This window comes from Carcharhinus amblyrhynchos, chromosome 32, assembly GCF_965287045.1.
Source record: "Carcharhinus amblyrhynchos chromosome 32, sCarAmb.v2.hapA, whole genome shotgun sequence".
NCBI classification, from domain to species: Eukaryota; Metazoa; Chordata; class Chondrichthyes; order Carcharhiniformes; family Carcharhinidae; genus Carcharhinus; species Carcharhinus amblyrhynchos.
Genome location: NC_137355.1, coordinates 10,684,603 through 10,710,205, shown reverse-complemented (window position 1 = coordinate 10,710,205; position 25,603 = coordinate 10,684,603). Strand labels below are relative to the sequence as shown.

The window sequence follows — 25,603 nt, the reverse complement described above, 5'->3', positions numbered from 1 at the left end:
TCTGCAGCGTAGCTCGCTTTCCTTAATAAATGCAGCACTGACATCTAGTGGGCATGTATCGTACCCATACAGATTGTATTAAAAAAATTCTAAAATCTAGAAATAATCAGGGGTTTATTGTCACTGGAAATGATGGATGTTGAGGGGTGACCTGATAGAGGTTTACAAGATGATGAGGGGCACGGACAGAGTGGACAGTCAGATGCTCTTTCTTAGGGTAGAACAGTCATGTACTAGGGGACATCAGTTTAAAGTGTGTAGGGAAAAGTTTAGAGGAGATGTGCGAGGCAAGTCTTTTGATACAGAGGGTGGTGAATGTCCGGAACGGGGAGGTGGTGGGAACAGGTACGATAGCAGCTTTTAAGGGGCGACTAGACAAATACATGAATAGGACGGGAATGGAAGGATACGGACTGTGTGAGTGCATACGGTTTTAGTTTAGGCAGGCATCATGATTGGTGCAGGCTTGGAGGGGCCAAAGGGCCTGTTCCTGTGCTGTGTTGGTCTTTGTTCTTTGAATTTAACCTGCTTTCCTGAAAGCAATCAACAAATGGCATTTGATTCTAAACTCCTCAGTTCTTCTCTCGATAGCCCAGACTCAGCTGGAGCTGCCATTAAAAGCCAAGGCTTGTAATGATTACTTTCAGAGGAATGTGAGCGTGAGGGCTGGGGTTAGGATTGAGGTTCGGGTAAGAGTTAGTTTAGGGTCAGGTCTAGGTTAGAGTTAAGACTAGGATTAGAGTTAGGAGCATGGGTTAAGGTTAGTCTTGGTTTTTGTGAAGGTTCAGGTTGGGTAACGGTTGTGGCCAGGAGGTCTTGTGGTGCAGTGGGTGACATGGGCACTGCTGTCTCACAGCACCAGGAACTCTTGTTCAATTCCCGGCTTGGGTCACTGTCTCCCCATCTCTGCGTGGGTTTCCTCTGGGTGCTCCAGTTTCCTCCCACAGTCCAAAAGACATGCCAGTTAGGTGCATTGGCTAAATTTTCCCTCAGTGTACCTGAACAGGTGCCAGAGTGTGGCGACAAGGGGATTTTCACAGTAATTTCATTGCAGTGTTAATGTAAGCCTACTTGTGACAATAATAAATAAACATAAAACATCCCTGCCTCTGAGCCAGGAGCTCTGGTTTCGAGTCCCACCCTAGGACTTGACAGCCAAGGAAGGTGCGTTCATAACACGGTCAAACAGGTTGAGTGTCAACCTGCAAACTCTTTCCAAACACACCAATGGCTGGTAGCAAGAGTGGAAGAGACTCCTGGTCCCACCATGCTGGATAGCCCTCAAGCTATAAGCCTCTGACAACAGGCTTGAAACCTGTTCCAGGAAAACCGCGCTGTGGGGTCAGATGAAAGACTGCCTTCATGCACCACTCAGTGCAGAAACAGTAACAACAAGAACTAAGAATAGTTAGGGTTTGGTCTTGTGTTAGGCCGAGGGTGAACATTAAGATTAGAATTAGGTTTAATCATAGAATCCCTATAGTGCAGAAGGAGGCCATTCGGCCCATTGAACCTGCACTGACCACAATCCCAGCCAGGCCCAATCCCCATAATCCCATGTATTTACCCGGCTAATCCCCCTAACACTAAGGGACAATTTAGCATGACCAATCCACCTTATTTGCCCATCTTTGGACTACGGGAAGAAACGGGAGCACTGGAGAAAACCCACGCAGACACGGGGAGAAAGTGCAGACAGGCAGTCACTCAAGGCCGGAATTGAACCCAGGTCCCTGGCGCTGTGAGGCAGCAGTGCTAACCACTGTGCCACTGGATCTGTTTTAGATTTTGGGATAGAGTAAGAAGTACCACCAGCATCAGGGTTAGGGTTGGGTCCAGCATCTGAGTTGCGATTGGAATTGACTTTATGGCTTGCGTTCGTGCTATGGTTACAGTTAGCTTTAGGGTTGGAGCTAGCTTTGGGGTCAATGTAATGCTCATGGTTAGGGTTAGGGCCAGATCTAGGGTGAGATAGTCCACTCAAAAGTCTGACAGCAGCAGGGAAGAAGCTGATCTTCAGTCGTTTGGTACGTGGACTCAGACTTTTGTATCTTTTCCCCGATGGGAGAAGGTGGAAAAGAGAATGTCTGGGGTGCAGAGGTCCTTGATTATGCTGGCTGCTTTGTTGAGGCAGCTGGAAGTGTAGACAGTCAATGGATGGGAGGCTGGTTTGCGTGATGGATTGGGCTATAGTCACAACCTTTTGTAGTTTATTGCGATCTTGGGCACAGCAGAAGCCATACCAAGCTGTGATACAGCCAGAAAGAATGTTTTCTATGGTGCATCTGTAAAACTTGGTGAAAGTCGTAGCGGACATTCCAAATTTCCTTAGTCTTCTGAGAAAATAGAGGCGTTGGTGGGATCTCTTAACTATGGGAGGGGGGGAGGGGGGGAAGAGTCTAGGACAGGTTGTTGGTGACCTGGACACCTAAAAACTTGAAGCTCTTGACCATCTCCACTTCATCCCCCTAGATGTAGACAAGGACATGTTCTCCTAAAGTTGATGCCAATCTCCTTTGTTTTACAGGTGGGACGCTTCATTGAGCTGAAGTCGGCGGACGGAGGGGGCGCTGTCGGTGGAGTGGGACGGAGAGGGCGCTGTCGGCTGAATTGGAGCGGGAGAGAGGGGGCGCTGTCGGTGGAGTTGGGACGAGAGGGGGCGCTATCGGTGGAGTTGGAGTTGGAGTGGGAGAGAAGGGGAGCTGTCGGTGGAGTTGGAGTGGGAGAGAAGGGGAGCTGTCGGTGGAGTTGGAGTGGGAGAGAAGGGGAGCTGTCGGTGGAGTTGGAGTGGGAGAGAAGGGGAGCTGTCGGTGGAGTAGGAGCGGGAGGGAGGGGGCGCTGTTGGTGGAGTAGGAGCGGGAGGGAGGGGGCGCTGTTGGTGAAGTTGGAGCGGGAGGCAGGGGGCGCTGTTGGTGAAGTTGGAGCGGGAAAAAAGGGGCGCTGTCGGTGAAGTTGGGGCGGGAGCGAGGGGGCGCTGTCGGTGGAGTTGGGGCGGGAGCGAGGGGGCGCTGTCGGTGGAGTTGGGGCGGGAGAGAGGGGGCGCTGTCGGTGGAATAGGAGCAGGAGGGAAGGGGCGATGTCGGTGGAGTTGGAGCGGGAGGGAGGGGGCGCTGTGGGCGGAGTTGGAGCGGGAGAGAGGTGGCGCTGTGGGCGGAGTTGGAGCGGGAGAGAGGTGGCGCTGTGGGCGGAGTTGGAGCGCGAGAGAGGTGGCGCTGTGGGCGGAGTTGGAGCGGGAGAGAGGTGGCGCTGTGGGCGGAGTTGAGGGCGGAGTTGGGAGCGCAGTGTGCGGCGATGCCGGGGTCGGTGTTTTTCGGCTGCACCTTCGTCGCCTTCGGGCCCGCGCTCTCGCTTTTCCTCATCACCATCGCCCGGGAGCCGCTGCGGGTCATCGTCCTGATCGCCGGGTGAGAGAGAGTTAGACCCCCCCCCCGCCTCCTCAAAATGTACCTCAAATATACCCCCTAAACTGACCCCATCATTCGCATAAACCCCCTCTCTCCTCCCCAGTGCTCCCTCCCCCCACCCCCTCCCCACCCCCTCTCTCCCCCATTCCCCTTCCCCACCCCCTCTCTCCCCCCTTCCCTTCCCCTTCCCTTTCCCCCCTTCCCCTTCCCTTCCCCTTCCCTTCCCTCCCCCCCTTCCCCCCCTCTCTCTTTCCCCTACCGAACTCCAATTCCCCCCTTTGCACTCTCCCTCAACTCACGGCCCCCCCCCCCCCCCCCGCAATTTCCAACTCTTTCCTCTCCAACCTCCCCCCCCCCCCCCCCCCCATAACAGGGGGTCAGGGAGAGGAGGGGGTTGCATTACACTCATCCATGGATCTGATGGGGTTTTTTTTCCCCTGAGTCGCTTGGTTTGGGATGGAGTGTTTCAGTTTGAGTTGAACTGTGCGTAGTTGTCGTAGAGTGTGAAATTTTGTATTTTTTGAGGGTGACCCTATGGGAAGCTGGCCCCTTGCAGTCTGTAAGGAAACCAGTATTTGAACTGAGATTGGAAACCACAGTGGGTTAGCGCCTGCTGCCACACAGCACCAGGGACCTGGGTTCAATTCTGCATTGGTCGTTGTCTCTGTGGAATTTACACATTCTCCCCGTGTCTGCGTGGGTTTCCTCCGGGTGCTCCGGTTTCCTCCCACAGTCTGAAAGATGCGCTGGTTAGGGTCCATTGACCCGAACAGGCAGCATAGTGTGGTGACTAGGGGGAATGTCACAGTAACTTCATTGCAGTGTTAATGTAAGCCTACTTATGACACTAATAAATAAAGTTTAAACAAAGCTGTGATGATGAGTCCAGTGGTGCAGTACAGGCAGGCTGGAGTGAACAGAGGCCAGATACAGAATCTGACAAACACACATCTGAAGCTCTTTCCATTACTTTTTAGCTAGCATTAGTGGATCTGTAGCAGCTAGATTGTCACAAGCAGAGTTGAGGTGGTTCTGCAGATGGGTGCTATTTTTGGTGAGCACTGTACCTGTGGATTATTTGTGTGCTGCTGGCATCTGGAACGGCGTGTGCTCGGGTGAAATCCTAGACTAGGCACTGGCATTTTTAAACAACAAAAAGTATTGAAGGACTTTGTGACTGAGATCCGTGACTGCCAAGCCTTTCCGTAAGATCTGTCTGTGTTGTATTTGGCATGTAATGTGTAATTCATAGTTTGCCATCAACCGCGCTTTGCCTGTTAATTCAGCCCCACCACCTATTCGCCTCATAACCCCAAGTATTTACCCTGCTAGTTCCCCTGACATTCGGGGACAATTTAACATTGGCCAAGTCACTTAACTTTCACATCTTTGGACTGTGGGAAGAAACCAGATGACCCAGCAGGAAACCCACACAGACATGGGGAGAACATGCAGACTCCGCACAGATAGTGACCCAAGCTGGGAACCGAACCCGGATCCCTGGCGCTGTGAGACAGCAGTGCTAACCACTGTGCCACCGTGCCTGGCCTCAGTGTGTTGCTTTTATAAAGTGAGCGATTGGATCTGAATCATAGAATAGAATTCCTACAGTGCAGAAGGAGGCCATTTGGCCCATCGAATCTGCACCCACCACAATCCTACCCAGGCCCAATCCCCCACTTTTTGATCCTGCTCGGCCCCTCCTGACAAGGGGCAATTCACAGTGGCCAGTCAACCTAACCTGTACATCTTTAGAGTGTGGGATGAAACCCAGGCAGGCATGGAGAGAACGTGCAGGCTCCACAAAGCCAGTGACCCGAGGCTGGCTCCTGGCACTGTGAGGCAGCAGTGCTCAGTGTAAAACCGTGGATTGATTTGTGAATCTGTTTAATCCTCAGAGCTTTCTTCTGGCTGCTCTCCTTACTGTTGTCGTCAATTGTTTGGACTATCGCTGTGCAGCTAAGTGAGAAGGACAATGTGACGATGCAGAAAGGACTTCTCATCTTTGGTGTCATCATCTCAGTGCTGCTTCAAGAGCTCATTCGATTTGGTTACTATAAGCTATTAAAGTAAGAAAAGATTAACTCGCATTGTTTAAAGCAAAATACTTGACTTCTAATAGTGTTGCTGTCTGCAGTAAGCGTTTGGGGAATCGGTTTAGCTCAGTTGACTGGATGGCTGCTTTGTGATGCAGAGTGATGCCGACAGCTTGGGTTCAATTCCCGTGCTGGCTAAAAGGCCCCGTCTTCTCAGCCTTGCCTGTGGTGTGGCGATCCTCGGGTTAAATCGTTACCTGTCAGCTCTCTCCTTCAATGGAACTAATGTTTGGTAGCATTTGGCAAGAAAATAACTGAAAATTCCCAGATAAAGGAGTTTTGACAGCGTTATGTGATTGTAAGTATTAGTGGAAATAAAACACCTTGTGCAGGATGCGTACTTGTCAAAAAACTTGACACAGATTTTTCTTTCCTGTTTATGTTCTAAATTGCTAACTCCGCTTTCATGATGTAACAGCAGGTTAACAAAACTGGTTGGCTCTATGAAGTGGCTTCCTTTCTCTCTTTCTAGAGAGCTGACAATGTCTTCTCTGGGACTATACTGTGGATAAACTATAAATATATAAACTATAAACTGCCCCACCAACGACCTGGACTAATGATCCAGAGGCACCTGTTTAAACCCTACTAGCAGGTATGAGCAGGGAGCAGCTCTTTCCCCTTGGTTAAGGGGTCAATCACAAGGGGGCATAGTTTTAGGGTGAGGGGCAGGAGATTCGGGGGATTTGAGGGAAAAAAACCTTTTTGCTCAGAGGGTGGTGGGAATGCACTGCATGGGAGGGTAGTGGAGGCCGGAAACCTTACAGCCTTTAGAAAGCATTTGGATGAGTAATTGAAATATTATAACATTCAGGGATATGGGACAAGTGCAGGAAAATGGGATTAGCATGACTTTAGTGGGAGATATTGTCGGTGCAGACTCAATGGGCCGAAGGGCCTTTTCTGCACTGCGTGACTATGACAGCAAGTAGGAGTTTTAAATTCAATTAATTTAAGTCAGTCTAGCATAAAAAGCTGTTATCAGTGATGTGGCCATAACATTAATGGCTTGTTCACTATCATTCTTTAGGAAATAAATTCTGGGTGACACAGTGGTTAGCACGGCTGCTTCCCAGCTTGGATGACTGTCTATGTGGAGTCTGTACGTTTGCCCTGTGTGTGCGTGAGTTTCACTCCGCGTGCTCCGGTTTCCTCCCACAGTGTGAAAAACATGCTGGTTAGGTGCATTGGCCATGCTAAATTCTCCATGTGTACCCAAACAGGCACGGGTGTGTGGCGACTAGAGGATTTTCACAGTAACTTCATTGCAGTGTTAATGTAAGCCTATTTGTGACACTAATAAGTTAAATAAACTTTAACTTTAAAATTTTTAAACTTTAAATTCTGTTGCTCCCTACCTGTTCTGGCCTTTGTGAGCCCAGTAATGTGGTTGATGTGTAACTGCCCTCTGATGTGTTCCAGCCAGCTACTGAGTTTTAACAATGTGGACATGTAGGTTTAATCATAGAACCCTACAGTGCAGAAAGAGGCCCTTTGGCCCATCGAGTCTGCACCGACCACAATCCCACCCAGGCCCTACCCCCATATCCCTGCATGTTATTACCCACTAATCCCTCTAACATAATCATCTTAGGACAGCAAGGGGCAATTTTATCATGACCAATCATCCTAACCCGCACATCTTTGGACTGTGGGCGGAAACCGGAGCACCCGGAGGAAATGCAAGCAGACACGAGGAGAACGTGCAAACTCCAAACAGACAGTGACCCAAGCCGGGAATCGAACCCAGGTCCCTGGAGCTGTGAAGCAGCAGTGCTAACCACTGTGCTACCATACCGCCAATGTGGTTGAAGAATGTGGCTCAGCAACACCTACAGGTGATGCCCACTATATGCTCTGCCGATACACTTAAAACTAATAAAACTCCCCTTTCCTATGTATTCAGCAACAGACTGTGAGAAAACGCCATAGCTAGTTTAATTCTTTGCAAAGTTTAGCCAGATTAAACTTTGAAGTAAAAACAGAAGAATGCTGGAAGACCTCAGCAGATCTGACAGCATTTGTGGAGCGAGAATAGAACCAACGTTTCGAGTCTAGATGACTCTTTGGCAGAGAGGAAGAAGAGTCATCCTGACTCAAAACGTTGGTTCTATTCTCTCCCCACAGATGCTGTCAGACCCGTCAATATTTTCCAGCATTTCTCTGTTTTTGTTTCCAATTCCAGCATCCGCAGTATTTTGCCTTTATCTAACACTCTGAAGTCTTTGTTTTTAACCAGTGCAGAGACTGGAGTTACGAGTGTTTGGCGTATATTTTTCATTGTAGAAGGGTTACCTCCCTCCAATTACAGATCTGGAATCAGCCACTGAATTCCAACTCTAGCCTTGAAGTAAAACCTAAAATATAAACCTGCCGTTGCCACCGTTGGGAACTTTTCTCAGGTGTGTTCCTGCAGTTGTGTGTGCCAGTGGTCTCTGCCATTACATTTAGCACTGCCATGTTTAGAAATGCTCTTTCGATTTGGGGTAAAAATATGAATAGAAATTCCGAGCACAGGGGAGACCATTCAGCCCATTGAGTTTGTGTTGTCTTGTGGATAGAACAAAGTTAATTCCTGACTTCACTCTCTACCGTTGCACCATCCAGGACAAAGCAGCCCTGCTTGATTGGCACATAAACATCCACCCCGATCACCACCAACACTCAGTAGCAGCAGTGTGTACTATCTACAAGATGCATTCACCAAAGATCCTTAGACAGCACGTTCCAAACAACGACCGCTTCCATCTAGAAGGGCGAGGACGGTAGATACATGGGAACACCACCACCTGCAAGTTCCCCTCGAAGCCACTCAACACCCTGACTTGGAAATCTATTGGCCGTTCCTTCACAGTCACTGGGTCAAAATCTTGGAATTCCCCCCCCCCCCGACGGTATTGTGGGTCAACCCGCAGCACGTGGACTGCAGTGATTCAAGAGGCAGCTCACCACCACCTTCTCAAGGGCAACTAGGGATGGGCAATGAATGCTGGCCAGCTCATGCCCCTCAAATGAATTAATTTTTAAAAACTGTATCCGTTTCTTTCCCCCTAGTCACTGGCCATCCCCTGCAGGTGAGGTGTGCTTCCTGAGCTGCCATCAGCCCCCTCCAGTGTCTAACCCATGTGTCCATTGTTCATATATGAGACTGGGTGATGTGGGTTGGCAGACTCACTGCCAGCTGTGGGCGGCATTGCATCCAAGCTTTGTACTGTTTTGAAATCGGGGGTTGTTTATCCTGGCTCAGTTCCCGCTAACTGGGAACTGAGACTGGACCTGTACCGCTTAATAACACAATGGCTTTGTTGAACAAGGAGGCCTCAATTAGATGGATGGCGGACTTTGTTTTGTCAAGTGAGTTGTATTTGGGGGGTCGGGGGGGGGAGCGGGTAGAATCTCCAAATTTGTATAGTTAATGCATTGCCTCGTGTTAAACATAAATTTATTCTGGACATTCTTTCACCACCTTCTATTGGGAAAAAGATACAGAAGTCTGAGGTCACACACCAACGGACTCGAGAACAGCTTCTTCCCTGCTGCTGTCACACTTGGACCTACCTCGCATTAACCTGACCTTTCTCTACACCCTAGCTGTGACTGTAGTACTACATACTACACTGCCTCCTTTCCTTCTCTATCAACAGTATGTTTTGTCGGTATAGCGCCCAGGAAACAATACTTTTCACTTTATACAAATATGTGTGAATAATAAATCAAATCAAAAGGTTATAATGTTTGCGGAGAACTCTGCCTAATTTTTGGATTCTTGCAGGAAGGCAAATGAAGGTTTACTGGCAATAACTCAAGAGGAGGTGGCACCCATTTCTATCAGACAGCTGGCTTATGGTGAGGTTGTGTAATGGAAATCAATTTATCAGCTCATTTGCAGTCAAAATCTTCATCTGTGTCTTTGTTACCCCTAGATTTGACTATTCTGATAGACACCCCATCTTCCCCCCTCTATTAACCCATCACTCCTGTGCTCGCTAACTCGCACTGACCCCCGGACTGACACTCTCTTGATTTTAGAATTTTCCCACCCTGGTTTTCAAATCCTTCCTCGCGCCTCACCCAATCTCGGTAACTTTCTGAACTCCCTCAACCCCCCCCCCCGCCCACCTACTCACCATCACCATGAACGCTCTGTACTGCTCAACCACACCACCACCCCCTGCCCCACCCTGTGCCCAGGGATATGGGGCACAGGTGGGGAGGTTGATTTGAGACCAGGGAGAGATCAGTCATGATCTCATTGGATGGCGGAGCAGGCTCGAAGGGCTGAATTTGCCGACTTCTGCTCCTAATTCCTCTGTTTCTGCACATTCCTGGTCCCAGACACACTCACTTCTACCACCTTCCATCGGGTAAAAGATAACAAAAGTCTGAGATTACATACTTAAGAACAGCTTTATCCCTGCTGCCTTCAGACTTTTGAATGGACTTGCTTCATATTCAGTTGATCTTTCGCTACACCCTAGCTATGACTGTATGACTATATTCTTCACCCTCCTTTCCATCTCCCTTATATACTCTATGTATGTTTTGTCTGTATAGCGCACAAGAAACAATACTCTTCAATATTGCATCCCAAAGCATGTGACAATAATAAATCAAATCCACCTCTAGCTCTGCGGCATGTGCCTTCAACTGTCTGGATCTGAAAGCCTGAAACTCACTCCCTCCACCTCCAAATCTGCCTCTATCCTCCTTTAAAACCTACCCCCTTTGACCAAGCTATCGATTGTCTCTTTATGTGACCTGGTGTCAAAGTTCATTTTGCCAACTCTCCAAAAAATTTTGAGATTAAAGGCACTATATCAATATAGGTTGTTGGTGTAACCAATGACTACAGTCACAGGATATAAATACAAGTATATAACATTAGAGCTGCTGCTTCACAGCGTCAGGGACCCAGGTTCAATTCCAGCCTCAGGTCACCGTCTGTGCGGAGTTTGCACATTTTCCCCACGTCTGTGTGGATTTTCTCCGGGAGTTCCGATTTCCTCCCATGGTCCAAACACGTTTGGGTTAGATTGTTTGGCCATGCTAAATTGACCCTAGTTGTCAGAGGGATTAGCAGGGTAAATAAGGGTTATGGGAATGAGGGCTGGATGGGATTGCGGGAAGTACAAACTAGATGGGCCTAATGGCCTCCTTCAGTACTGTAGGGATTCTATGATCTTATCCAAGACCTCAGTCTCTGTTGGGGAGCTCTGTCTGTGATGTGTTGTGTATCAACGCAATGATCTGTGCATAGAATCCAACATTTCACCAGAGATTAATAATCCAACCTAAACACCCAACAAGAGTAATGCCAAGAACAAGAGAAGGCCATTTAGCCTTTGAGCTTGTGTCTAGTACAGTCTTGTCTACTCCCACCTCCACCAATTCATTGAAAAGCTTGCTGACCTGTGACTTAACTCCATCTTTGCCCCATCTCCCTTAATCACTTTGCTTAACAAAAATCATATCCATCTCATTTCTAATTAACAATTGATTTAGTGTCAGTTGCTGTTTGCGGAAGAGAGGTCCATGTTATCAGATCCCTTCTGTTATAACAGGAAATGGTTTTAAGGAACAAAGTAATTCCTCCAACTGACAGCAATCAGGACTAAGTTAACCAATGCGATTCAAAAATAACGCACTGTACTTTGTGCGTAACATAGAATAAAATCCCTACAGGAGGCCATTCGGCCCAGCCAGCCTGCACCAACTCTCCAAAAGAGCATCTCACCCAGCCCTATCCCCCAGCCTTTGTGCCTGTAACCCCACACATTTATCATGGCCAAACCTGCACAGTCTAGGGACACTAAGGGGCAATTTAGCATGGCCAATCCCCCTAACCTGCACATCTTTGGACAATTATGGGGCAATTTCACATAGCCAATCCACCTAACCTACCCATGTTTGGGATGATTGGTTCAGTAGAATGTAGCCTATCTGGTATGTTGCTATTACAGTAAAAGTACCGTTTCATAAGTCTCAGATGCTGTACTGGATGTGTGGGACACTAATCAATACTAATGGTGCATCCCCATGATAACATCACATTAGAGTATCATCTGACATGTGGCTATTTGCTGCTGCCCTCTTCCCAACTCCTGTGGATGTCACTGACACTTGGTAATCCAGGTGATCAGTCTCCGTGTAGGAGGCTTGGTGCCAGGGATTGTCAGGTGTGCAGCTGGAGATAGTCCTGCCTCTCCATAATGCTATCCATGCGTGGCACTTGGCAGCAGCCATTGTGAATGGTTCCCCAGACTGGATACATGGAGATCAATTATTGTTGCCCCCTCGTTGGCAGCAATCAGCACAAAATGGGGACTTCCTTGTTTGGTTGAAAAACTTGTAGGCCCCAGCAGTAAGGGAGTGTCCTATTTGTGGTGTGACTGTTGTGACAAGCTTGACAGTAGAATTCTGCTGCATTTTAATTAGAGGTTTGTGCTTTCCACAGTTTCAGGCCTGGGATTTGGCATTATGAGCGGAGCCTTCTCTGTTGTAAATATCCTCGCGGATTCCCTGGGTCCGGGTACAGTTGGCATTAAAGGGGATTCGTCGTACTACTTCCTCCTTTCAGGTAAGTGTGTTCCGATCTGGTCAAAAATGATAGGTCTGTTGTGGAGTTTGCACCTTCTTCACGTGTCTGTGTAGGTTTCCTCCGGAAGCTCAGTTTCTCCCACACTCCAAAGATGTATAGTTTTGGGTGGATTAGCCATGCTAAATTGCCCTTTAGTGTCCAGTGATGTGCAGGTTAGGGGGGATTGGCCATGCTAAATTACCTCTTAGTGCCCAAAGATGTATAGATTAGGGTGGATTGGCCAAGATGAATGGCGAGATGGTACATGGGATTGGCCTGGATGGGATGCTCTTTCGGCGAGAGAGTGCAGACTCGATGGGCTGAATGGCCTCCTCCTGCATATAGGAATTCTATGATTAAAGATCCTATGGCATTATGTGAAGAAGAGCAGGGGGATCTAGCCAACATTTATACCTCAACCAACATTTTGGGGAAACAGATCATCTGTTAATTGTCACATGGCTGTTTGTGAATTTTCTACGGTATATCAGCGATTGCAGTTCAGAGATGTTTCATGGGCTGTAAAGTGTTTTGGGGGAGTGCTGAACTGGTGATTAACGCTTTGTAAAGTACAAATCTCTCTCTGTCTTTATTCACAGCGTTTATGACGCTGGCCATCATCCTGCTCCACGTCTTCTGGGGAATCGTCTCTTTTGATGCTTGCGAGAAGAGCAATTGGTGGGTGCTGGCTGCAGTCATACTGAGCCACCTCGTGGTTTCCAGCGTGGTAAGCGTTTATGTTCTGCAGTTAGCCTAGCTCAAAATAGCCCTGACTCTGGTGAGATAGTATCATCCGAAAGCCCTACCAACGTGTATTTAAGTTTATTTATTAGAGTAGGCTTACACTAACACTGCAGTGAAGTTACTGAAAATCATCCTAGTCGCCACACTCCAGCATCTGTTCGGGTAATCGGAGGGAGAATTTAGCACGGCCAATGCACCTAACCTGCACATCTTTCAGACTGTGAGGAAACCAGAGTACCTGGAAGAAACCCACGTAGACACGGGGAGCAAGTGCAGACTCCACATACACACACACAGACACACATCCAAGTCCTATCCCTGTAACCCCTCACTAATCCCTCTAATCTATGCATCACTGGACACTAGGGTAAATTTAGCGTGGCCAGTGCACCTAACCTGCACATCTTTGGAGTGTGGGAAGAAACTGGGGCACCCGGAGGAAACCCACGCAGACACGGGGAGAATGTGCAAACTCCACATGGGGAGTCATTCTAGTCAGGAATCGAACCTGGGTCCCTGGCGCTATGAGGCAGCAGTGACAGCTATTGTGCACTCTGTGTATTTGCAACCTGCTGGCTAGTGGTGTGCACTGCTCAGCTTTGAGTCAATGTTTTCAAATAGCAATATTTGGCCGCTGTTTAATATTGTAAATAATAAGGATCTTTTTGCCCCCTGTTCCTTCGCGGTCATTGATATTTTGCCAGATTGGCTACTCTTGTGCTGTTTAACTATGGGAGACATCACAATCTGATCTTGCCTTCGCCCAGTCCAGTGGGGTGAGGAGTGAGTGAGGGGTCATCAGGTGTGTGAACTGTACAAAATGATTTGCAACAAGGCATTAGCTGAGGGAAGGAAATTTGCCTCTTTTTACAGAGGAATTGGATTTGATTGGAGCACAATTTGATTGGATTGTGTGGAATGACTATGCAAGGTTGGGTTCGCAATTACTTCCCTCTTTCCCCCACCTACCACACGTACTGTGTTCAAAGCAGAGAAAGATAGGGGCCTACAGAGAGAGGGGAAATGGCGAGATTAAATTTAGATTAGTCTAGCAAAGGGCCAACATAGAAACAATGAGATGAACGACCTCTGCAAATACCTCTACTGTTCATAGAATCCCTACAGTGCAGAAGGAGGCAACTCTGCCCATTGAGCCTACACTGACAGCAATCCCACCCAGGCTCTACCCCCTTAACCCTACTTATTTACCCTGCTAATCCCCCGACACTAACGGATAATGTGGCATCATTAACCCCCTGATGCACATCTTTGGAATATGGGAGGAAAACGGAGCACCGGAGGAAACCCACACAGGTATGGGGAGAACGTGCAAACTCCACACAGTCACCCAAGACCGGAATCGAGCCCATGTCCTTGGCGCTGAGAGGCAGCAGTGCTAATCACTGTGCCACCATGCCACCCACATTCTATGATTGTTTTGCAGAGTTTGACTACTTTCTGCAGTGTGCTTTTCACATCAGTATATTTTTTAACTGAACCTTAATTTGTAATTTTTTTACATTAATAAATTGGAGGTTTGCATTATGGAGTGCAGTTGATTAATAATTTAATCCATTTAAGGGGCAGGTGATGGCCTTGTGGTATTATCGCCAGACTATTAATCCAGAAACTCAGCTGATGTTCTGGGGACGCGGGTTCGAATCCCACCACAGCAGATGTTGGAATTTGAATTCATTAAAAGAATCTGGGGTTGAGAATCTACTGATGACCATGAAATCACTGTCGATTGTTGGAAAAACCCAGCTGATTCACTAATGTCCTTCAGGGAAGGAAATCTGCCGTCCTTACCTGGTCTGGTCTACATGTGACTCCAGAGCCACAGCAATGTGGTTGACTCTCAACTGCCCTTCAAGGGCAACTAGGCATGGGCAGTAAATGCCAGCCAGCCAGTGACACCTGTAGAATCCCTACAGTGCAGAAGGAGGCCATTGGTCCATCAAGCCTGCACCGACAACAATCTCACCTCTCCCCATAACCACACGTTTACCTTCCTAGTCCCCCCTGAAACTAACAAGCAGTTTAGGCCAATCAACTTATCCCGCACATCTTTGGACTGTAGGAGGAAACCCATGTGGACACGGGGAGAATGTGCAAACTCCACACAGACAGTGACCCGAGGCGGGAATTGAACCCGGATCCTTGGCGCTGTGAGGCAGCAGTGCTAACCACTGTGCCACCACGTCGCACAAATGAATAAAAAGAAACATAATCCTAAGTTAGATGGTAAAAACTGGTAGCCTGTGTACTCCACATGCATCAATGCTTTTGAAGGAAATAAGGAATATCCTGGTTTCTTGGTGTGCTATTCCTTCAGAACAATTCTTTCTTTCCTTTCTCAATGCAGACATTTGTGAATCCTCAGTACGAAGGGAGCCTGATTCCAGTGTACATCATCACATTGACCATGGGCACTTGGGCATTTTTCACAGCGGGTGGTTCAGCGCGGAACCTCAAACTCTGCATCCTGTGCCGGGATAAAGATTTTCTGTTGGCCAATCAACAACCCAGATAACACTCGGTGACCTGGACGCCCTTCCAACGCAGCCTGATTATACAAGGGTGAAGAGGAATAGCCTCGAGAGTAAGAACCATGTTCCCTCTCCTTCGCCTTTGCGCTGAGTCTAAAGGGTTTTTTTTAAACAAAGAGAAACACTTGACGTAAATAACTGCTGTAATTTTAAACGTAACTCAGGGCAGTCTGCAAATTCAGTACAAATGATACCTGTTGAGAATTCAAATTGCCTTCAACTAATGTAGTGAGGCTGTGAGCTTGACTGACTGGCCAGCCTACTGGGTTAATGTAGACATTCTTTATTTCAGTGGCTGTGTGCGGTGGTTACCGGAACCAAATGTGAAGCGATAGCAATAAGAATCCATTTTGATTAGGTCTGAATTGGTTAAGCTAATAGCCACAGCTCCTTCCTGAACAGGTTTGTAGCTCCTTACTGAAGCAGACACCTCACTTTTTTTTCTGTAGGGTTGCCAACTCCTTATGGGTTTTTTCCAGATCTGAAGATTAATCTCCAGGACACTGGAGTGCTCGTGTGATTCTGATTGGGAAAACTAGGGTTAAACGGGCAGCACAGTGGTTAGCACTGCTACCTCACTGTGCCAAGGACCCAGTTTCAATTCTGGCCTTGGGTCACTGTCTGTGCAGAGCCTGCGCATTCTCCCCACATCTGTGATAGGCTTTTTTCTGGATGCTCTGGTTTCCTCCCACAGTCCAAAAGACTGTGCTGGTTAGGTGCATTGGCCATGCTAAATTCTCCCTCAGTGTACCCAAACAAGCACCAGAGTGTGACGACTAGGAGATTTTCACAGTAACTTCATTGCAGTGTTAATGTAAGACTACTTGTGACACTAATAAATAAACTTTAAACCTTAGTATCCCAAGATGTGCAGGTTTAGGGGATTAGTAGGGTAAATATGTGGAGTTATGGGGATAGGACTTGGGTAGGATGATCTGTCAGAGTCAGTGCAGGCTCGATGGGCCAAATGGCCTCCTGCACCACAAGGATTCTGTGATTCTAGACACTAGTTGTTGTTTCCAATTTCAGTTCCTTTATTTAAATGTTCGGAGATGGGGAAGAAAATCAGTTTCGCAGTCAAGGTCATCCCAATGAGATTGTAACGGGTCTGTCCTCCCTCTCGGATTGGTCAGTGGAAGGCAGTGCGTCTGGAGGATGGGCCAGTGATGGGAGTGTGGGGCAGGCGGGTCACGTGATATCCGGGAATCCACCCGACAAGAGCTGGCAACCCTGCTTGTTTGTGCAATTTTCTTAACTGCTGTATAAGTACTTTGGGAGGAGGGTTGGGGGAGAGGAGGAGTATGATTTGTGCTGTCAATTCCTCACAAACACCAATGCTGAGCTTTATAATTTTTTTAATATTAATGTTTGACTAGCTAATCGTGTGAAACTTGACCAATGACTTTCTGTGGACGGTTCATTTTTGCCTGAACAACCACTTCCTTTATTTGCCCCGTCAGGGCCCTCAAACTTATTTAACGTGCTGTTAGTAATCCATATTTTATCACTTTACCAAAAAAAAAGTCTTACTGTGCATTAATAACTTAATAACAAGTACAATGTGCTTAATAAACCTCAGTTGTCTTAAGACTAAACTAATTTTACTACACAACCCGTCAGTGACTTTTGTTTTGACCTCACTTTGGTCGTAGGGTCTAGGGAAGTGAAATCTGAACTGGGTTTGCTGAATTAGCAAAGCCTGGCGATGAGGAATTTGCCATTTAAAAAGGAATTGTTACTGGTAAGTAACTGTAAATGCTCTGAAACTGAACTTGCTGCAAAGTCTCCAGTTGTTATCAGGTTATTCCTGTGGTTGTCTGATTTTCAGCAAACTGATGCGTGCTTGGGTAGTGATTTCAATTTGTTTTAAGCATCCTGGTCATTTAAGATGGTTGTTACTAACACTAACCGCGATACCATTGAAATATTAATTTTTTTCGATCGTAACGAAGTTGTTGAGCATCTCCCTGGTTGAGTTCGGCTCTCTGCAATGCGCCAGGCTTGCACATGTTGGAGCCCCACCATCCTCTGCCTCAGCAACTGCTGGACTGGGTCAGGTAGAGCTTTTACCTCTGAGTCAGAAGATTATGGGTTCAAGTCCCATTCCGGAGACGTCTGCATAAAATCTGTGTTGACACTCCAATGCCCTACTGAGTGGTGTACTATTGGAAATCCTATCTTTCTGATAAGCTGGTAAACTGAGACAGGGTGACCAACTGTCCTTTTTTTTAAACAGAATCACCATGTAATTTCACTCATTTATTGTTTCTTCCTGAGACTATATTATCCATGTTTCTAAAGTTATTTTCTTAGCCTTGAGCCACAAAGTGGCTTTGTGTTGGGGCCCCGGAGAAGCACGTGGCTGCCGTCTTTAGGAGGGGCATTGCGCGGCTGCCATCTTTAGGAGACAATAAGTCGTAGGAGCAGAATTAGGCCACTCGGCCCATTGAGTCTACTCCACCATTCAATCACAGCTGATATTTTTGTCGTCCCCATTCTTTTGCCTTTTCCCCATAACTGCTGATCCTCTTATTAATCAAGAACTTAGCTATCTCTGTCTTAAAGACACTGAAATGACCTGGCCTTCACAGCCCTCTGCGACAAAAAGTTCCACAGATTCACCACCCTCTGAAGAAATTCCTCCTCATCTCTGTTTTATGAGGTGCATTGTCCAGCAGAGAACAGACATGGCTGCCACCTAGGATTTGATTTATTTTTGTTACGTGTATTGGGACACAGTGAAAAGTACTTTTTTAAGTAAGATGTTGATTGGTCATGCTAAATTGATCCTTAGTATCCCAAGGTGTGTAGATTAGAGGTTAAATGTGCCAGGTTGTGGGGATAGAATGTGGTCAGTGCAGACTCGATGAGCTGAATGGTCTCCTTCTGCACTGTAGGGATTCCATGAAAAGTTTAGTATATAAAAAGTTGAAATACAGGAGTGGATAGTATATTTAGGGAGTCTGGTACTCGTGTGATTTTCTGATTGAGATGTAGGTAATACAACTTCAACAGTCAACAGATAGATACCCCTGCTTACAGTGTCTGATGGAATAGTGTGTTACGATATGAAACTTAATTTCAATGGGGAGGCGATAGCCTAGCCGTATTATTGCTAGACTTATTAATCCAGAAACTCAGCTAATGTTCTGGGGACCTGGGCTCGAATCCAGCCATGGCAGATTTGAATTTAATAATAAACAATAAAATAATTAAGAATCTACTGATGACCATGAAACCATTGCTGATTGTCAGAAAAACCCATCTGGTTCACTAATGTCCTTTAGGGAAGGAAATCTGCTCTCCTTACCCAGTCTGGCCTACATGTGACTCCAGAGTCACAGCAATGTGGTTGACTCTCAACTGCCCTTCAAGGGCAACTAGGGATGAGCAATAAATGCTGGCCAAGCCAGCAATGCCTATGTTCCACGAATGAATAAAAATTAACTTTAAAAATTTCAGGAATAAAATAAAAATTACGAAGTTGCACAGTTTCTGTAGCTGTTTGTAAAGAATTAAAAATATCTTTTTGCTGCCATTTTAAAAATAATTTTGAAATCCAATGCTATCTGCCATGAAACTTCATGTCACTCTGACTAACCTTTACCCTTGCGTGTGGCTATCACCTTAAACACATCAACAAGGCTTGACATTTTTAAACGAATGAGATAAAATTAAGAACATCTCTGAAAAGCAGAGCGTGTGGTCGAAAGGTGTCTGATCAGGTACAAAGACAAAATAAGGCGTTTTAAAAAAAAACAATGTTTTTATAAATTAAAAGTACACAATACACTGCAAAATAAAGGCAAGCACTTGTCAACGTTTGAAGGAAACTAAAGGTTAATGGAAAATGAGGATTGTGGAGAAGGGGGGATAGTAATAGGAGAATGTTCAAAGATTGTATTGGACCAAAAATAATGAGGGGGCGTAGTCAAGATAATAGTATCTTTTCCCCAAGGTTGGGGAGTTTAAAACTAGAGGGCATAGGTTTAAGGTGAGAGGGGAGAGATACATAAGTGTCCAGAGGGGCAATTTTTTCACACAGGGTGGTGAGTGTCTGGAACAAGCTACCAGAGGTAGTGGTAGAGGTGGGTACAATTTTATCTTTTAAAAAGGATTTAGATAGTTACATGGGTACAATGGGTATAGAGGGATATGGGCCAAATGTGGGCAATTGGGATTAGTTTAGGGGTTTAAAAAAAAGGAAGGCATGGACAAATTGGGCCAAAGGGCCTGTTTGCATGCTGTAAACCTCTATGACTCTATGCTGAGAGGCAGCTCACATTCTTAAAAGTAAAAATGGAATAAAGACTTTTCATCAGGCTTTGCTCTTGAAGGCTTTGCTCAATTGACTGCATTAAGTGGCACTATTAGCACTAATGTCAATAGACAAGGATCTGGTTTGAGAATGATGAGCCAGGTTGTCAATCCCTCTGAGGCTCCTGAAGGAGTTGGGACAATTCTTGTGCGAGCCCCGTGCCTTTGTTTTTGGACACAGAGGTGAGGGACTGTTCCCTTGGACTGGAAGGGGAATAAGAACTAGGATCTGGCCCCTCGAGCCTGCTCTGCCATTCAATAAGATCATGGCTGATCTTTTCATGGACTCAGCTCCACTTGCCCGCCCACTCACCATAACCCTTAATTCCTTTACTGTTCAAAAATCTGTTTATCCCTGCCTCAAAAACATCCAACGAGGGAGCCTGAACTGGGCAGAGAATTCCACAACCCTTTGTGCAAAGAAGTTCCTCCTCAACTCGGTCCTAAATCTGCTTCCCTTATTTTGAGGTTATGCCCCCTCGTACTAGTTTCACCTCCCAGTGGAAACAACGTCTATGCTTCTATCTTATCTATTCCCTTCATAATCTTCAAAGGTGGCCATGTAATGTGAGGATTTGATCAGTAGGGTTACTGAGTGAGATTGGGAAAGGGAGCTGCCATGCTTCTGTGTGGTGGGTTTTTCTTGGCATTGCTGGGAGCGAGTTGACTGGCAGGGGGTGGGTTGGCAGACAGCAGTTGATGGGCTGGAAAGGAAGAGGCAGGACAATCTTTGCACTGAAAGTGGATGTAAAACAACATGTGACACACTGAACCAAAATGAATAAGTAAACACACACAAGGCTCAGAGTTTCTTCTGGACTTAGCCCAAACTCTAGGGGGAGACCAACAGATCCCATCGGGACAGGGTTGTGTCTCTTGCCAGGAATTACGGAGCTGACCTGTACCGTTCCCCCCTACTCTCTCCAAGACAAACCCCATTACGTTCAGCAGCGATGCAGATTGGTCTGGAATCTTCAGGGATGGAAGATCAGTCTTCAAGACACTGCTGTGGGCAATATCCAGGAGAAACACCTACTCATAAAAGGTTAGAACTTGAGAAGAAAAGTTGGCATTCTTCTGTGAATTTATACAAAACGACACCCAGCTTCTAGCTGTGAGAGTTTGAGGCAGCTGCACTAACCACTTCTCTAAACTACTGCCAGCGTACATCTGATCCAGTGTGAGGCTCATGCTTGCGAAAGCCCTTCATCTTTGCTGGTTGCCGGTTTGTAAATGACCCCTCTGTTTTCAGTCGTTTTATTAGCTCTGCGGAAACAAGAAATGTGGGAGATGGAAAAAAAAAGACATCCCTTCAGCAACAGATCATTTGACGACAAAGATCTAAATTTATCAATCTGATTCCCTTATTAACACTCATCTCCAGGGAAATCTTAATCAGAGCGAAAGCAATCCAGAAGGTTTCATAGACACTCTACAGTGCAGACAGAGGCCATTTGGCCCATCAAGTCTACACCGAAAACAATCCCACCTCTATCCCCTTAATCACCCCGCTAATCCCTCTAACCTCCGCATCCCGGGACACTAAGAGGCAAGTAGGCAGTCCCAATCAACCTAACCCACACATTTTTGAACTGGGAGGAAACCCACACGAACATACAAACGCCACACACAAAGTGACCCAAGCCAGGAATTGAACCTGGGTCCCTGGAGCTGTGAGGCAGCTGTGCTAACCACTGCCATCTCCGTGAGAGGCTTCATTCTTTCAAAGAATGAGGAGTGATCTGTCCTTAACACACTACACAAGCTGGACTAGAGGATTGTGAATTCAAGAAGGAGGGAGGATTCTGACCACATAAGGTCTACCTACAGAAAACCTCAAGTCTGACAATGGTATTCACAGAAAATAGAAGCAGGAGTAAGCTACTCGGCCCTTCGAGCCTGTTCTGATTTCATTTTTAAGGTTTACATATTAGTGTCACAAGTAGGCTTACATTAACACTGCAATGAAGTTACTGAAGTGAAAATCCCCTAGTCACCACACTCGAGTACACTGAGGGAGAATTTAGCATTACCAATGCAGCTAACCAGCACATCTTTCAGACCGTGGGATTAAACCCACGCAGACATGGGGAGAACGTGCAGACTCCATGCAGACATGGGGAGAATGTGCAGACTCCACACACACAGTGACCCAGGCTGGGAATTGAACCTGGCTCCCTGGCACTGTGAGGCAGCAGTGCTAACCACCGTGCAGCCCCAGATTTTGATCCCAGATTAGTATGGCAGTGATGCTTCAGATTCCAAGCTATTAATATTGCTTTCTTTACTCTCTTCAAGCCTGTTAAAACCACTAAAGGAGTTGACTTGTGGGCTTTCTCAAAGAGATGTGCTCCAGTCAGGGTTTGGGTTCCTGATTGCAACAGCCGCCTGCATTTACATAGCCCCTAGTAAAACCTTGCAGGGGTGGTGTCAGTCACAGTCCACACAAGGTGCACAAATACCTGGTCAGAGAGATAGGTTTCAAGGGGCAACCCAAAGGGGGAGCAGGAAACAGGTCTAGGTGGAGAAGTCGAGGGAGAATATTTCAGAGCCTGAAATACAGACATAGGAAACACAGCCATCAATTATAGAGCGACTAAATTCAAGGTTGTAAAATTCCAGAATTATCCATCGCCATCTTTGGTTAGGATCTACCAAAGCTTCGATATTACAATTCTCAACCTTGTTTTCAAATCCTTCCATGGCCTCCCCATCTCTATATTGCCCTCCACCTGCCAAGTTATCTGCACTCTTCGAACTCTGGCCTCCAGTATGGGGAGGTAATGGCCTAGTGGTATTATCGTTAGATTATTAATCCAGAAACTCAGCTAATGTTCCGGAGATCCAGGTTCAAATCATGCCACGGCAGCTGGTGGAATTTGAATTTGATATGTAACAAAAAATCTGGAATTAAGAATCTCCTGATGACCATGAAACAATTGTCGGAAAAATCCATCTGGTTCACTGATGGCGGCACGGTAGCACAGTGGTTAGCACTGCTGCTTCACAGCTCCAGAGACCTGGGTTCAATTCCCGGCTCAGGTCACTGTCTGTGTGGAGTTTGCACATTCTCCTCATGTCTGCGTGGGTTTCCTCCAGATACTCCGGTTTCCTCCCACAGTCCAAAGATGTGCGGGTTAGGTTGATTGGCCATGCTAGAAATTGCTCCTTAGTGTCCAGGGATGTGTAGGTTAGAGGGATTAGTGGGTATAATATGTAGGGATATGGGGGTAGGGCCTGGGTGGGATTGTGTTCGGTTCAGACTCGATGGGCCGAAGGGCCTCTTTCTGAACTATAGGATTCTATGATTCTATTTAGGGAAGGAAATCTGCTGTCCAAACCTGACCTGGGCTACATGTAACTCCAGAGCCACGGCAATGTGGCTGACTCTCAACTGCCATCCAAGGGCAACTAGGTATGGGCAATAAATGCTGGCCAGCCAGCGACGCCCATGTCCCACAAATGAATACAAAAACACCCACTATTTTAATCACTCCTCCATTGAGAACTGGGCTGTCGGGAGCCTGACTCTCAGGCTTTGGAATTCTCACCTCTCCACATAGCTACCCCTCCACGTTCTACATCTCCACACCTGTACCTCTTTAACAATGTCCCTTAAACCTTACCCTTTGACCAAGAACTTGTGGTTGTTTATACAGTTTAATGTTGACTTTCCTCTGATCACACTCATGTGAAGTGCCTGGGTTCATTTTAGGTGATATATAAATGAAATTACAATCCTAGAATCCCTACAATGCAGAAGGAGGCCATTGGGCCCATTGACAACAATCCCACCCAGGCCCTATCCCCGTAACCTCACATATTTACCCGGGGGGATTTTCACAGTAACTTCACTATTAATAAACTTTAAAACTTTAAGCTAATCCCCCCGACATTAGCGTGACCAATCTTTATGTTCTCCACTTCAAGTTGAAATTTTATTTATTTATTACTGTCACAAGTAAGGTTTATATTAACACTGCAATGAAGTTACTGTGAAAATCTCCTAGTCGTCACACTCCGCCGCCTGTTTGGGTACACTGAGGGAGAATTTAACAATGCACCTAACCCGCACTTCATTAAGACTGTGGGTGGAAATCGGACCACCCAGGAGAAACCCACGCAGACATGGGGAGAATGTGCAGACTCCGCATAGACAGTGACCCAAGCCGGGAATTGAACCTGGTTCCCTGGCACTGTGAGGCAGCAGTGCTAACCACTGTGCCACCTGTTATTATTTCAGTAGTACAAGGAGAGAATGATTTGCAGAGATAGATGCTCCCTTTCAACAGCGAGTTTGATCGAAGATTTGTGTTTAACTCTCACCTTTTCCTAAGAAAGAAGAAGCTCAGAGCTAAAGCGGCCACAACACACAGCACCGAACCCACGGCAATCGTCAGAATTACACCTGCACAGAAAATAAATCACCGGTAAAAGAGGCTGACACATTGTTTGCATCAAATATTAAACCTCATCTTCAGCATGTTAAGCAGCATAGGGGAGAGGGCCTTGTGGTACAGTGGGTAGTGTCCCGGTCTGAGCCAGGAGCTCTGGGTTTGTCTCCAGGACTTGACGGCCAAGGAAGGTGCATTCATAACGCCACCAAACAGGTTGAGTGTCAACCTGCAAATGCTTCGCGCTCACACCGATGGACGGCAGTAAGATAGGGAGAGATTACTGGTCAGCCAAGCGATGAGGAAGGAAGTTGGTGCCTCCACCATCACCGTCCAGACTACAACATGTGGGTAAGAGTGTGTCTTACCACATTAATTCAGACCCCCACTGAGATCACCATTGGCTTACACCATTCATTTCACAGAATCCCTACAAGTGCAGAAGGAGGCCATTCAGCCCATCAAGTTTTCTCCAAGAATGCGGCTACCCCCCCCACCCCCGTAACCCCATGTATTTAGAATTCTACAGTGCAGAAGGAGGCCCATTGAGCCCAGCGAGTCTGTACTGTCCACAATCCCACCCAGGCCCTATCCCTGTAACCCCACATATTTACCCTAGCTAGTTCCCCCCACGCCCCGACATAATTTAGCACGGCCAATCCACCCAACCCCCATACCTTTGGACAGTGGGAGGAAACTGGACCACCTGGAGGGAAACCCACACAGACACGGGGAGAATATGCAAACTCCACGCACACAATCACCGGAGACTGGAATTGAACCCGGGTCCCCGGCATTGTGAGGCAGCAGTGCTAACCACTGTGCCACCGTGCCACCCTAGTGTTCTAGAGTGTCAAAAGTGGATGTACGTCTCAGTATTAAATGGGCAGCAAAATTAAGATTAGTGCACCCATGATTTCAGAAAAACTGACCCTGTAAAATACTATCAGCGACCCAGGGTCCCTTAACTGAGAGTGCAATCTCAGCCACATTGACTTCAGAGAGTCAGGAATGTTTACACCCATGATCCCAAATCAAATTCTATGTATTCATTCTTGGCACAGTGATTAGCACTGCTGCCTCTCAGCACCAGGGACCCAGGTTCAATTTCTGGCTTGGGTCATCATCTGTGTGGAGTCTACATGTTCTCCCCGTGTCTGCGTGGGTTTCCCCCAGGTGCTCCGGTTTCCTCTCACAAAAGACATGCTGGATTAGCCGTGGTAAATGTGCAGGGTTTAAGGGAGGGCCTGGTTATGATACTCTGTTAGAGAGTCAGTGCAGACTCGATGGGCCGAATGGTCTCTTCTGCATTGTGGGACTCTTATGATTATTTTTCATACAGAGGGTGGTGAGTGTCTGGAACAAGCTGCCAGAGGTAGTAGTAGAGGCGGGTACAATTTTATCTCTTAAAAAGCATTTAGTTAGTTACATGGGTATAATGGGTATAGAGGGATATGGGCCAAATGCGGGCAATTGGGAATAATTTAGGGGTTATAAAAAAAAAGGGCAGCATGGACAAGTT

At 46.8% G+C, this 25,603-nt stretch overlaps 2 protein-coding genes across 2 annotated transcripts in view; one reads left to right on the top strand and one right to left on the bottom strand.

Moving 5' to 3' along the window:
- Window positions 1–3,247: 3,247 nt before the first annotated feature.
- aph1b (aph-1B gamma-secretase subunit) lies at window positions 3,248–15,477 on the top strand. The gene is made up of 6 exons (XM_080215982.1): window positions 3,248–3,404; window positions 5,303–5,473; window positions 9,273–9,346; window positions 11,955–12,077; window positions 12,677–12,804; window positions 15,187–15,477. The coding sequence occupies exons 1-6, from the start codon at window positions 3,292–3,294 to the stop codon at window positions 15,352–15,354; spliced, it is 777 nt and encodes a 258-aa protein (XP_080072108.1). The 5' UTR covers window positions 3,248–3,291; the 3' UTR covers window positions 15,355–15,477.
- Window positions 15,478–15,590: 113 nt separating this feature from the next.
- The window catches only part of ca12 (carbonic anhydrase XII), a 54,108-nt gene continuing 44,095 nt past the window's right edge, over window positions 15,591–25,603 (bottom strand). Inside the window, exons 10-11 of the mRNA XM_080215981.1 lie at window positions 24,014–24,095; window positions 15,591–20,953 (exon numbers count right to left, since the gene is read on the bottom strand). Of these exons, the coding sequence (XP_080072107.1) occupies window positions 20,875–20,953; window positions 24,014–24,095 (161 nt within the window). The 3' untranslated portion in view covers window positions 15,591–20,874. The remainder of the gene's footprint in view (window positions 20,954–24,013; window positions 24,096–25,603) is intronic.

Bases quoted from the DNA above. Each gene is read 5' to 3' on its own strand.
- aph1b (XM_080215982.1), top strand. From the start codon at position 3,292: ATGCCGGGGTCGGTGTTTTTCGGCTGCACCTTCGTCGCCTTCGGGCCC. The intron at 5,474-9,272 runs GTAAGAAAAGAT...GGATTCTTGCAG, and splicing joins GGTTACTATAAGCTATTAAA to GAAGGCAAATGAAGGTTTAC. The intron at 12,078-12,676 runs GTAAGTGTGTTC...CTTTATTCACAG, and splicing joins GTACTACTTCCTCCTTTCAG to CGTTTATGACGCTGGCCATC.